The sequence below is a fragment of the Egretta garzetta genome, unplaced genomic scaffold (genome assembly GCF_000687185.1).
Source record: "Egretta garzetta isolate BGI_Z169 unplaced genomic scaffold, ASM68718v1 scaffold220, whole genome shotgun sequence".
Taxonomy (NCBI): domain Eukaryota; kingdom Metazoa; phylum Chordata; class Aves; order Pelecaniformes; family Ardeidae; genus Egretta; species Egretta garzetta.
The window spans coordinates 1,254,004-1,266,989 of NW_009258414.1; the positions used below are offsets into that span (position 1 = coordinate 1,254,004).

The window sequence follows — 12,986 nt, forward strand, 5'->3', positions numbered from 1 at the left end:
CATGGAGGCCCTTAAAGCCAGTGGCTGTGCAGGCGGGGAGGCCAGGGGAGTCACAGAGAGCACGCGTCGTCGCGCACGGAATGAAGAGATGACTAGGAGATGCCACTTGGGGCTGAGAAGTCACAACAAGGCAAATTACAAGGGGAGAAGCCATGCAAGGCGTGCTGCCGGGAAACATGCATGCCGGGAGAGCCACAGACGAGCTTGCAGATGGGTTGCAACAGCCAGCCCTCTACCAGATGGAAATGGCCATCTCTAACAGAGCTGAACGCCTGCCCGACCACTGAGTAACAGGAAAGAGCAGAGACCTGTACAATGGCGGGGGGGGTCTGGTTCACAGAGAAGCTGTGAGACTTTACAAGAAGAGCAGTAACAGGCCCTAAACATTCAAAAGCAGGAAAGTAATGAACTATGGTCGATTTTACAGGGTTCTCTCCACCTCAGTTGCCCTTATATCTTACTTATCATAAGACTGGAGGGGTCTTAAGTAAGTTCCCAGAAGTGACTGTAGTTCCTTCGCATAATCTCGTTCTGTTTCCAGAATATTTTGCAACACCTAGGGTGAGAGACAGAGCACTGAGTAGATCTTAGTACTAGTGAACTAGTCAAAGGAACATGGCATCAGCTTCCAAGTGTGGAAAAGCATGGAAGTGTATTTTAAGTCCATAAATCACATTTGTTAATGCAGAACCCAGAACGCTCAGGAAAGCCCTGGGGGGTCCAATTTCAGGATTTTACTTTGCAAACTGGGGGAGGCCTGGAAAGCCGGTGTTAAGGGCTGCTCCTTCTTCTCTGGCAAAGCGTGAAGACAACAACAGTTCAGACCTGAGTTTAGTATGTGACCCCCGAGAGGCTCATGCCTAACCCTGCATGCATAACTGGCTGCCGAGGTATGCAAACAGACGATTTGGGCATGCATCCTGGGAGCGCCGCTTGCACGAAGGCAGGCAACAGTTTAAATGCAACAGTGGCCGGGCCAAGGACGGCTCCTACGGCAGCTCAAGCCAGGGCACAGCTCACTTGCCACTTCAAGGACGCGCCGAGCTGGGTTTGGGCCTGCTAATCCATCTCAGCAGCCAACTCGTCTCCGGCAGCAGGGTAGGCAAACCCACTGCCTGCACGCTCCCAGTTAGCACTCCAGTTTCTCAGTGTGGATGAGCTCTGGAGACAGTGGAGGTGGTTCCCAACTCCCTGGACATATTGTTTCTGCCTTGCTTTGCTTGAAATATATTTAGACATGCTGATGAGCACGTTCCACTTCCAGCACCGAGAGCCAGGGACGTTCACATGCAGACATTTTAATTCCCTTACACCGCAGGGCTCACTCTAGCCTGGACACAGCAGGAAGGTACCTGCCCCCCTTTGCTGGACATCATCGCTCCGGTGGCAAAATGGTAGAGGTAGTGACGTTTCTCCACCCCTTCTGCAGCCACAGTCCATAGCCTGGCACGCTGACCTGCCCCAAAGCCAAGCCCAATTAAAAAGCCAGGCTCTGAGCTGCGGCGGCTGCCCCTTCTCTGAGGGCTGCGGCTGCCGGCAGAGGCACACGGCAGGCAGCTCGGGGTGGAACATCTCCAGCCAAACCCAAGACAGGGACCATGGAGCAGAGCCCTAATTTGGCTTGCTTCCCACCCTGACATTATCTCCCCATCTTTACCCATGGGAGGTAGTCAGCAGTCAACAGCAAGGACTGGACCAGAGACATCGCACCGTATTCCCCAGCGCTGATCTCGGAGCGAGCTGCCACCTCTGCTATGCTATCTCAGTCACCTACTCTGAGTCTCTCGGTTTGACATAGAATCATAGACATCTTGCAGCAACTTCCATTTGTGGTTTATTGTCTCGACAGCCCTGAATCAAGGCAACGGCAACAGCAGCATTTAAATACAGAGTCACAGCCCCAATTGTTACAAATTGCTTCAATGATTTCTATGGGAAGGAGCCAGTTCAGAAGATTAATAATATGCTACTTATTAAAATGTATGATCAGCACTTTAAAACTTACCACAGGGTAATAATTCTTTGTCAGCTGAGTGCTTTCAAGTCCTTTTAATGCTTTGGGAGAAAGTGGTTTATCTGTGCAAAAAAATACATCAATAAATTACAGTGCACAGTTCTCATTATTCCAGCAGGAAAAGTCACGGCCGCATCATGTCCAGCAAACATAACCTCACCCCTGTGAACCCAAAACTTCAATTGCAGGGTTTGTTTGCCTGCTTCAGAAAAACCAGGAGCAAACTGAAGGCGTGCATGACACCGAAGGCAGCCGAGTGAGTGGCACCAGAGGCACCGCGCAGCCTCTGCCAACTAACTTACAGGTTTGCTCTGAAATCCCTGGCAGCAGCCCAGTGTCTGGCACTGTTTGGAGCTACAGTGTGGCTTCACCCGGCCCACAAAATTTGGGTTTTAAAACCGGGTGTCTATCAGAAATTCTGGATACAGCGATTTGTTCCAGGTGATGCACAAGGCACTTGAAGCCAACACCAACCGATATGCCGAACCCCGACCCCTGCAGCCATCTGTGATGCAAAATCCTTCTCTGAACGAAGGTAGATTGGAATAAAAAGCTCACACAAAGCTGGAAGTCAATTCTCATCCTCTGCATTTGCTAAAGCCCTGCGGATGCGCACACACACACGTGCAACTCTCTGCTCCATTTTTCCTTCCCTATGGAAGCCCATTCCCTGCCAGCAGCACGGCTTTGCCAGCTCGCCCAGCACCGTTATCCCTCCAGACTGGGACAGGTCGCCGGGCAGAGCAGCCGGTCTCCCCTTTCTCCCTGCAATCGCTCACAGAAGGCAATTGCTTTCACACCAATAGCAGGGGAGAAGCTTGAAATTGATAAATTTAGCTCCCGGAAACCGCAGCGTGATGTATTGTCTAATTATTGCCCTTGTAGAGATTCCTGTCACTTCCAGCCGGGAGCTCTCTGCCTCATTTTAAGGCTCCGAGGAGCTTTGCTCCACACAGTCGGTTATTTCCACCCAAAGGGCACGCTTAGGACACAGTGCGAGCACCGCCACTGCTGAAAACCAGCTAACCCCATTTAGGGTGACAAGCCTCACACTTTGGGGGTGAGGAAAGCAGCTCCCCGCTGGCTTGCAGTGGGGCTCCCCCCAGGCTGCAGCCCCCCGGCAGCGGTCCTGGGCCAGGAGAGGGTTAGCTGATGGTCCCTGCACCCATCATTTGCAATGCAGCTGTGTGTCCTGAGCAAGCAGAGACCAGGGGAGCGAACCCTCCTCCCATCTGAAATGGGTGCTGGAGAGAGGACCTGGAGGGAAAAGCTCTGCAGATAAAGATTTGGATGGGCTCCTACATCAGGAATAATGGAAGACTCGTCCTTCGCTTCAGTGAGGTGCCATTATTTCATGCAGCTCCCATCTGATTTTCCCCACAGAACTGAAGTTTTTGCTCTCCTTTTTTTAAAAAACATTTCTCTTCTCCACTGTCTGACTTAATTAGTAATTCCTGGGTTGTGCCAGACAAGCCTTCAATCTCTGCCACAACGTCCTGCTCCAGCTCAGACATCATTTCCCAGAGGGAAACAGTGGGAGATGAGATATCCTAACAATGATTTTTGCATTTAGAATTAAATAAAAACTGGCCTACTTCTGAACACTCACTCGCTAATTTTATTCTTCCCTCCTTTGCTTTTTTTGCCTGCAAGTGTGGGAGCAAGGACGTCTAACAGGGGCTGTACGCCGTGCAGACCGCTGCTCCTGTCACACCATGTTTGAGGCCAGGGCTGATCCTGAGCCATAAACCCAGCACCGAGCACACAACAGGTCCCTGTCTAGGGTAAGCCCTAGGCACATTAAGGAATTAAAGTTGGATTTTGTCAAAAAAAACCCCAAATTTACTGTCACATCATGGCCTCGGAAGCACAACGGGGTGAGCTGTTTGAATGGATATGTAATGCTACGGGGCAGTGAGCCAGGGGCATGCTTCATGTCATCACCAGCCTACATCTGGTTAAAATAACATCACAGAAAATGTTAAGTACGCTCAAGACAAAGCTCTGTAAAGGCAGATGTCATCAGATGGATTGTCCCCTCCCTCTTCCTTTCTCAATATCGCAGCAAAAGATGCATCTGGGGGAAAATGTACTATGTGAAATCAGCCAGCACTATGGACAAAACCAGGGGACTGTTCCCTGCGGCCATATAGTTTTTGGTTTCCTCTCTGCAAGCGTGAGCATCCATTCCACCACTGCCAGAAAGGGCAGGATGAAACGCAAATGCATTGCCTGACCGAGGCCTCTAACAAAAAGCTAATTCTGTGCTCAGACACTGGAAGGACCTGGCAGCTGCCCAGGGCAAAGGGGACCCACGCAGCCATCTCCGGCCTCGTCCTCTGGTGACGTCCCTGCTCCCGTGCTGCTGGGGCTTGGGGGAGCAACAGCAAAGCGCGATGCGCTGGGGAAGAGGGCAAAGCAGCTCTCAAACAACTCATGCGAAAGACGAGGCTTTACCCTTCCGGCCTCGTTCACCCTTCCATTAGCCCTGCTGCTTTAGGGACGCAAACGATCCTTAATAAATAGCAGCAATTTCCCAAAGGCACAAGGATCTACACTGCATTATACCGCTGTCATTCAATCAGCCCTTGAAAGCAATTTGCTTACCGGTGGATTTGATTTCTCTGACGTAGTTGCTTGGGAACCAGCCTGTTTTTCCATTCAAGGTCCCTTCCCACCAGCCCCCTTCTTCAACCCGGGTGACATAAATAATGTCTCCTTTGTTAACGGAGAGTTCATCCTCATTGGTCTGCTTAAAATTGAACCTGGCCTTTACCACCAGCTGATGACTGCCATTCTCGGTCATCTCCTAAGGAAAGAAACATGGAAAAACACCAGTAAGTAGTCCAAAAAAGCAGAAGCCGCTAGGACAAGCTATTGTTCTTCTTTATTGTGACAGCTGTTTTTTCAGTATCGCTCTTTATAACAGCAATAATGTCTTGCTCCTGTGTAAGCCCTCCTGCCAGAGGACCACGAGGTCCCTCCCAAGCATTAATTTTGTTTCACAGTGCAATGGAGGAAAGCTAAGAATCGCTCTTCCCATTTCACAGAGAAGATCTGGAGAAGCCACAGGACTCTCTCCAGCCAGGGCAGCAAAGCCACGATGGAGATTGGGGGAGAACAAGCCCCTCTGGCGTACTCGACTCAGAGGTACCACTCACACCCCCCTACCCCCCCCAGCCATCAAACCCTTGATGAGGTGTTAAATGAAGGATACCACAGGCTTGGACTGCCTCCTCAACACCCTCGCTGACTGTGAAGCTGTGCCGTTGGAGTCAGTGTGGGGACCGCCAGCCGCAGAGCTAAGAGACGATAGATGCGAACATGGCCCTTTTGACGGCTGATCTGGTGAAGCAAAAACATCGTCTGAGTTTCACCCAGCTGCCCACCATCCCTCTGCATCCCAGCAAAGCAAAGAGTAAAGCCCGTAAAGAAAACAAGAGCAGGACACAACAGTGAAAAGAGCATCTATTAGAGCAAGACAGCAAGTGCACTGCATCTCCAGTGTGGGTCCTCCTAGTCAACAGTGAGGAGGATGGTTTTGCTGGGCTGGGTTAACCCTTCCATGATGGAAGACGGTGAATTGCATCCCAAGGCACTCCTAGGCTACGCCAGCTCTCCAGCCACACATCCAATCGCAGTATTTTTTTTAAATCCCCCTTAAAACTGTGGAAAAATGGAGTAACACTCAGCCTGATGGTGCCCAGCTGGGAATGTTTCTGGGATCCGAGTAAGCACTGTTGAAGGTGTTGCAAGGTTTAGCTCACAAGTGAGCACTCTTAGGTCACCTCCGCAGCTGCAGCGTGGGCTTCCCTGCCGAGCGGGGAAGAATGCTGAACAGCTGGCCAACACAATGGCTCCTCTGTCGAGCCAAGTCCTTCTGGGTTCATTATACAGCTGGAAGAGGCTAGGCACAACTTTGATTGCTGTTTGTGGACCGCTGCCCTTAGCCATGTGAGAGAGGCATTCAGACCATGCCGAGGAAGGACAGGAGTGTCACCCCCAGGAGACGGACAGCCCACGGACAGGCTCAGCTCATCCCAGCAGCTCTTGGAGTTGATCCTTCACACGCTCCAAGCTCCTCGCTTGGCAAACGAGCCTCTGGGCTTGTTCCTGCCACAACCCGCCTGATGCTGGAGATAATGCTACTGCTCTGACACATATCTATTTTTCATTATTAGTTTATTTTGGGGTTTTTGTTTCTATATTACTATTGAAAAACGTGCCAGAGGGTAAAGTTTCCTGGTCAAAACTGCCCCATGCTGAGACTGTGGCAGCAGCCTTGCCACTAAGAGCGGTCCCAGCTCCCGCGCGACCTGGCAGCGCTCAGCCCCAGAATCCTGCTTGGATGCTGCAGAGTGGTAAAAACATGGGATTCAAGCCACCCGGTAATTCCCAGTACTTCTCTGCTACTGCACCTCACACCACACTGTGGGACAACACTCACATCGCCTCCTTTCTATGGGCCACGGTGCTCAAATGAAGCAACAGCAGATATTATCATTTCAGGAAACTGTGAAGTACTTTTAAGATTTGCCTTGTAGCTTCTTTTTAGATTGAAGAACATTTCTGTGTTCCAGAGCTATTGTTTTCCACCTGCAGTGTGGCCCTAGCGTGCCCACGGACATCAAAAGGAAGACAGAGAAGATCGGGCTGCAGCCACCGAAGAATCGGAAAACACAAACTCTTAAGGCTGCTGTTCCCCCATTCTCCTCAGTCTGAACGTCAACATGGAAAAGTCATTCCGAAGGGGAAGTTTGCTGGGAGTTACAGGAACTCAGCTGGGCTTTTATTCTCCCCAGAGGATTTTTGTTTCAATAGAAAAACACCTCATCCTTAGACTGGACCAGGAGCAACACAAGCTGTGAGCTCTTGGAGAAGGGCCTTGCTTTGTCTTTCTCCCAGCGCCTTGGACAATGGGGACCAGGTCCATGACTACAACTTCCAGGCGCTGCTGCCTTACAAACCCCCAACCACACCGTACCCACGCACCAGTCCTCTGCTCCACGCTCCAGCAATAGACAACACTGCCATTGCATCTCCTGCGCTCTCAGTGAGCCAGTTTGCTCTCTTGCCCCGTTCGTTGCACAACTGCCTGACGACCGCACGGTGAATTCCCAGCTCCCTGGGCTGCAGGAACAGCAAAACCCCTCTGCATGGAAAACCCACTTTGCAAACACAGAATGGGTTGGTTTTTTTTTTTCCTCTGAAGCATCCTGATATTTGAGCAGGAGCGGTTTCGGCTGCTCCCAGCGGCTCATGGGCCAGGAGGGGTGGCCGGCTGCCAGCGTGAGATGTTCTTCCCCTGATTCCTTCTAGAGAGGGAGGGCGTAAACCGCGAGTCCAGACTTCTCCACTTATTCAAGCCATCAGCAACAGTCCCACGGAAATGACTCGGTTACTGTAGATTTTATGCTTCTCCCTGCCCCGCCCAATCTTCCAAAGCTTTTATAAATATCTGCAGCAACCTAGAAACAAATGTAAAACTGACTTTGACAGTTTGGCAGGGAAGTGTATCATTTATATTGCATCATGACAGCGTCCTATTTTATGCCTGGTCCAGCATGGAACACTGCTGCCATATGTTGCTTAAACTATGGTTAAAATAGCTGGGGTTTCTGCTCACATTCCTACACTATTTTTGGCAGATGAGCCTCGCCTGATCCAGCGCAGCTGGTTTTCCTCCCCTGCCCTCTCTTTCAGATAAAAGCATCAAGCTCGGTGTTGCTGTTATTTGATGGACAGCTGCTGAACTGTGAGTTTATCTGCTAGAAATGATGCTTCTAGTTATTTGCATAACAAGATCCACGAAGCCACAAGGATTTGGACTTCAAATGGATGCTCAGAAACACATCCCCACAGCGGTTCCTTAGCTGTCACCTACTTCCCTCCGCCTCTGACAAGGGTGTCGGGATGCAGCAGCTCTGCGGGTGTCGGGATGCGCAGGCACGCCGGAGCCCTGGCCGTAGCAGGGACTGCAAAAGCCAGTACCAGGCTTGTCCCAATGCTCCGTTCTGCCCTTGGCCTCTGGCGAGACGGACAAACCGGACCATCTGCAGTAGCGGTTTGTAGGACACAGGCTCTTCCTTCTCAGGAACTTGGCCAAGCCACCAAAAAGCAAACGTTTTAGACATGTATTTATTTTACCCTGTACTTTTCCCAAGGGTGCTCTCTGCCTGAGCAGCTAATTATATCGCAGGCATTGCACTTTTTAACATTTAAACAGAGAAAGCATAAGTTCAAGCAGATGTTTGCTGTGAAACCAAGAGGATTCCAGCTTCCCTATAGCCTCGTCGGTAACGTGTGACGGAAACTATTCCACGGCAAAGCCCCCCTGAGCCTCACCCAGTGACTGCATGGACTGAGCTGGGACATGGGTGGCTGCAAGAACGGAGCTGGGGCTGTAAATAAGGGGACTGCGGTGACAGTGGTGATCCGGCCTCACCACCCCACCGGCCCACACCCCATCGCACCCCTCTGGTCCAGCAAGGGGCAAGCATGGAGGCAGGGAAGTTTCTCACTCTTTTTGCTTTCAGAATAGCGAAGCTAATGTCAGTCATAAGGACAGCGTTTGCAAAGGCTACTCCTGGTGTAGGTAACCTGCATTTTATATCCCCCATCACACTGAACTGCAAGGGCTTTCTCCATGGGGTCACCGGGTGCTGCCATTTAACGGAGCGGGAAGAGGCTGCAAGGAGATGTGCTGATCTGGAATTACCATCACCGACTTCTCAGGAGCAAGCTGGCAGCAGAGCTGAGTGCTGGCTGCAGAAAGGCAGTCTTAAGAACCTGGATTTCTTCAGAGCAGCATTATATGCATGTACATACACATGTATGTGTGTGTGTACACATATATATTATTATTATACATTATATATTATTATTATACATTATATATTATTATTATATACGTGGCTGTTTAATATATACATTACAATACAATATACAGTAGTTTATATAATGTATAACTATAGTATATATATATTTTTTTATATATACATGATTTTATAAAGCCTTGCATCAGAACAGAACAGAGAAGAGGAAACAGGGAGGAGAGGGTCCAGTCCCAGCAATGAGGCTGCTCACCTGAGCAGCTTCTGTACTAGCAGAAGAGAACCCAAAAGCAAAAACTCAGTCAAAAGAGAAATGAAACAACGGAGAAAAACACCGCAAACCGAATCTAGGCAAAACACAGTAAGTCAACAGAAAAACCTCCCCATGAAAGGAAAATCATGAATCTGGGTTTTGAATTTTTCTCCTCTTAATGTAAGATTAAATGCCTAAAAAGTAATCTGCAACAGGGAAATCAAACTCTCCTCCTGGTGCTGGACTCTGGTGGGCGTGCAGGACTCTGCAAATCCGCTTGCGTGACAGGGGGCCATAAACACCCCCCACCTGCAAACCCTTCCCAGCTCGGCACAGACCTGCTCCTCAGCCCCTTGGCGAAGAGACCCTGGTCCTCTCACCCCTCCCCAGGGCACCACGCTGCCGTTGTCCTCCCCGCTGAACTCCTCCTTTCACTGCCTGTGTGACTGAGAAGCAGTCTAAAGCAGCCCGCGGGGAAGAGCTACATATCTGGGGTGGAAACAAGAGGAGCTGATTTGCTCTGCTTCAGCAGCCCGCTCCTGCAGCCAGGGAGGCAGGACAAGCCACCAGCTTGATTCCCAAATCCGGGAGCCTACTCCATGGACCCAGGGAGAGGAGAGAGACAAACATCAATACAATTGACTGAGCATCTGGCAACAACATTTGTTTTGACATGCAGTAAAGATATCACGCAGATGGATCTGTTTTTCCCTTCGGCTTTAAAACACACTCTTTAAAATCTGACATTTGCATTTTGGGAGGTGCATGCTCATTTACATCAAGGCTCCTTTACGATGACCTAATTTGAGGTCCCTTAGTATTGTCAAAACTGAGCAGAGGTCCCTTAGCGCAAAGCGATAATCAGGCTCTGCAAAGTGCATACGGCAACTCTGAAATGCCACATCTAAACCTGGAGTTCGTAGAAGCATGAAATGTCGATTCCACCGCCCAGCACCAGGCATCGGTGCCGGCAGCACAATTTGCCAAGCCTCCGGAAATCATCATAAACTAGGAATTACCAAAACCAAACCAAAACAAACCCACCCCAGCATACATACGAGGCAGAATTTGAAAAGATGAAAGAAAAAAACCTTTTTTCTTACCTTCGGTAGCTTTATTTACAGCTGTTAATGTGCTCAGGACCTTGGAGAACTGTTCTCCGGTGTACAAATCATGTGCATCAAACACCTGCGAAAGAGGAACGTGGTCAGCTGGGCCCGAAACATCTCACTCCGGCCACCTGAGCAGCCCACCTTGCTAGGGGGTGACAGGAAGGATTAAGCAGCCCGTATGCCTCCGCAGGGGTAGGGTGTTTATTCAGGGCTGACGAGCCCCATTTCCTTCCTAGCGAGCCAATTCCTGGGGCGCCGGCGGCAGGCGGCGTGGGAAGGGCTGGGGGACCCACCAGCGTTTGGAGCGGAACGCTGGGGACAGGGGAGGAAGAAACGGGTGCTGTCTGCAGAGAAGGGACTCTTCAGAAAATCATGGAGAAGGTTATTGCTTCCCTTCGGGGAGGGAAAGATTTTGCTGCTATTTTTGTTATCGAAAGCTGACGAGATTGAGGCTGTACATATATATGCATATACACACGCACGTATTTTCCACAGCAGAAGAAACAAACACACAAAATCTTCTGCTCTTGCAATACGGCATACACAATACATTTACGTTTTTTTACAGGAAGCCAAAACCAGTTATTTTATGTGCAAAAATTCTACTCTAGAAGAGCCTCATCACCAAAACAGACAAACATAGTTAGCAAGGGCTTATTTTCTGTGACTGGTAACCTGGACCTTGTACACCCAGCCCTTCAGAAATCACCACCAGCACAATGAGGGACAATCTGAGTTCCAAAAATCTGCAATCCCCTCTAACACCTGGGAAATGCCCTCAAATTCACACAGACTGTACAAATCCTACCATTAATGAAGTAACGATAAGCGCTACAAACCCCCCCCCGTTACTGGTACCACCAAGGCACCACCTGCTAATCCCCAAATGTGCGCTGCCTTGCAGATGGAGACCACAGCTCCGCAAATCCAACGGGAAAGATGATTTTAAAGCTCTCCTGGCAGACGCCATCTACTTACGAACACTTCCAATGCACTGAAGAGTGTATCCTGCTAAATAAGTACAGCAGCCTCAATTACCTTTAGGGCAGGACTGCCCTTTCACATGGCCCTTTCTTGCTTTCCACATACAGCTCCTCGAATACGCTTGGCATATTTCAGATCGGAAGGGGACTGGCCTCTTCCGCAGCCCTGGACGCTCACGGCATCCCTCCCCCTCGACAGACACATCAGTGCAGCCACAAAGTCCAACACGGGCAGTACACAGCCTGCTCTTTGTTGAGAATATATTTAAAAATTGACTCATCCACTCAATACTGGGAGAAAGGCTTTACCCTGAAGAAATTTAATCCACGCTCAGAGGGGGAGCAGCCTGCCGTCATTACAAATATTAAAATCCGCAGCTCCGCAGCTCCGATCACATCTCCCGCTCTGCACATTTCGGGGACATCCCCACCTACCTTGGGCTGTTTCCAAGCTGATCTATCGCCCGCTTGGGTTTGCTCCTTTGGACCACGCAGACCCCATCCCCTCTGCTAACTGGTGTGTGAACCAGTTTTCCTGCCTCGCAGTTGCAGCCAGTGCTACCTGAGCATCGCCTCCAGCCCGAGGCAGCGACGTTAGCATCTCCGTGGAAAGGGAGACGGTAACGGAGAGCCCGGGCGTGCGCTGACCCCGTTGGCAGCCGCCGGAGGATGCGACGTTACCGTAAGGCACCTTCACCCTCCTGCCAAGTGAGGCTGGGACGTTTGCGTGCATCTCTCTGGTGCGTCATTTTCTCAGTCCTACCCTTTTTCTTCCACTTCAGTAAGTCCAGAAGAAACAAGCCCTGCCTTGAATGAATGGCACAGTTGCTTGTTCTTTTTTTAAAGGACCGAAGTAGTAAAATACATCCCTGGTCCTTCAATGCACAGAATAATGCTGTAAGCTCAGAGTCATCAGTCCAGAGGAAAATGGCGGCAGGAGGGATAGGCAAAAAAATTCCAGCACAAAAGCAAGCAGTAACTTTTATGACTTTTCTTCATGAAGAAATTGTCTGGAACAGCTACTGTGGAACACTGGTAATGTGGAAAACTCTTCTGGATCAGCTACTGTAATGTAAACATACTCTGCAGCTTGTTCCAGAATAAATTAATCATACAGAAAAGTCCTCGTTTATGAGCTAAAGATTACTTTTTCCAGCACAATCCATACATAATTCCATTCCTGACTAAAAGACAAGCTGCAAGCCTAGAAGAAAAATAGCGGGGGGAAAGGCTTTTTCGCTCTTGGCTCATGGAAGAACTGGTGGATGCAAGTAAAACCCTGCTTAAATCTACGGCTGTCATCTGAGGATCCCCATTAAAATGCTTTTCTGACTTTTTCAGACTGCAGCTCCCCTTGGTGAAACACTCCGGCTGCTCCGTCAGGCACCACCGCGGGAGAGAGAAAACCTGCACTGCTGCACCGCCAGCCCTCCGCCGACAGACACCCAGAAGGTGGGGGGGGGCTGGTGCTCGCCGGGCAGTGACCAGAAGAGCACCCAGCTTTTCAGGAAGGATGAAAAATCAAACCCAGGGGCATCTAGCAAGTCGCCACCACCCAAAATCCCAGCACTGGGATGGGAGGTGCTGAAAAGTTCGCGGAATCCGCGTTGCGTTTCGAGCCCGAGCTGGTTTATCCGCACAAACTGTTCCCACGCTTTGGCAAAACCCCGGCAAACCTCAAGCTGGGTGCAAAGCCCAAAGCTCGGCGCGACCGCGACCCTTCATCCAGGCCCGAGGATGAGGGCTGGAGCAGACGGGCCCGCGCCCGCTCCGACTGCCGGCCCTGCGGGC

At 50.3% G+C, this 12,986-nt stretch overlaps 1 protein-coding gene across 2 annotated transcripts in view; it reads right to left on the reverse strand.

Moving 5' to 3' along the window:
• ARHGEF6 (Rac/Cdc42 guanine nucleotide exchange factor 6) overlaps positions 1 to 12,986 on the reverse strand; it is a 43,188-nt gene that overhangs the window by 19,124 nt on the left and 11,078 nt on the right. Inside the window, exons 3-7 of one of the 2 annotated variants that reach the window (XM_009643286.2) lie at positions 10,204 to 10,288; positions 5,232 to 5,359; positions 4,622 to 4,823; positions 2,006 to 2,076; positions 462 to 556 (exon numbers count right to left, since the gene is read on the reverse strand). In XM_009643286.2, coding sequence (XP_009641581.1) covers positions 462 to 556; positions 2,006 to 2,076; positions 4,622 to 4,823; positions 5,232 to 5,359; positions 10,204 to 10,288 — 581 coding nt within the window. Of the gene's footprint in view, positions 1 to 461; positions 557 to 2,005; positions 2,077 to 4,621; positions 4,824 to 5,231; positions 5,360 to 7,006; positions 7,054 to 10,203; positions 10,289 to 12,986 lie in introns of those variants that run through there. The other variant, XM_035898726.1, reaches the window with a different exon arrangement.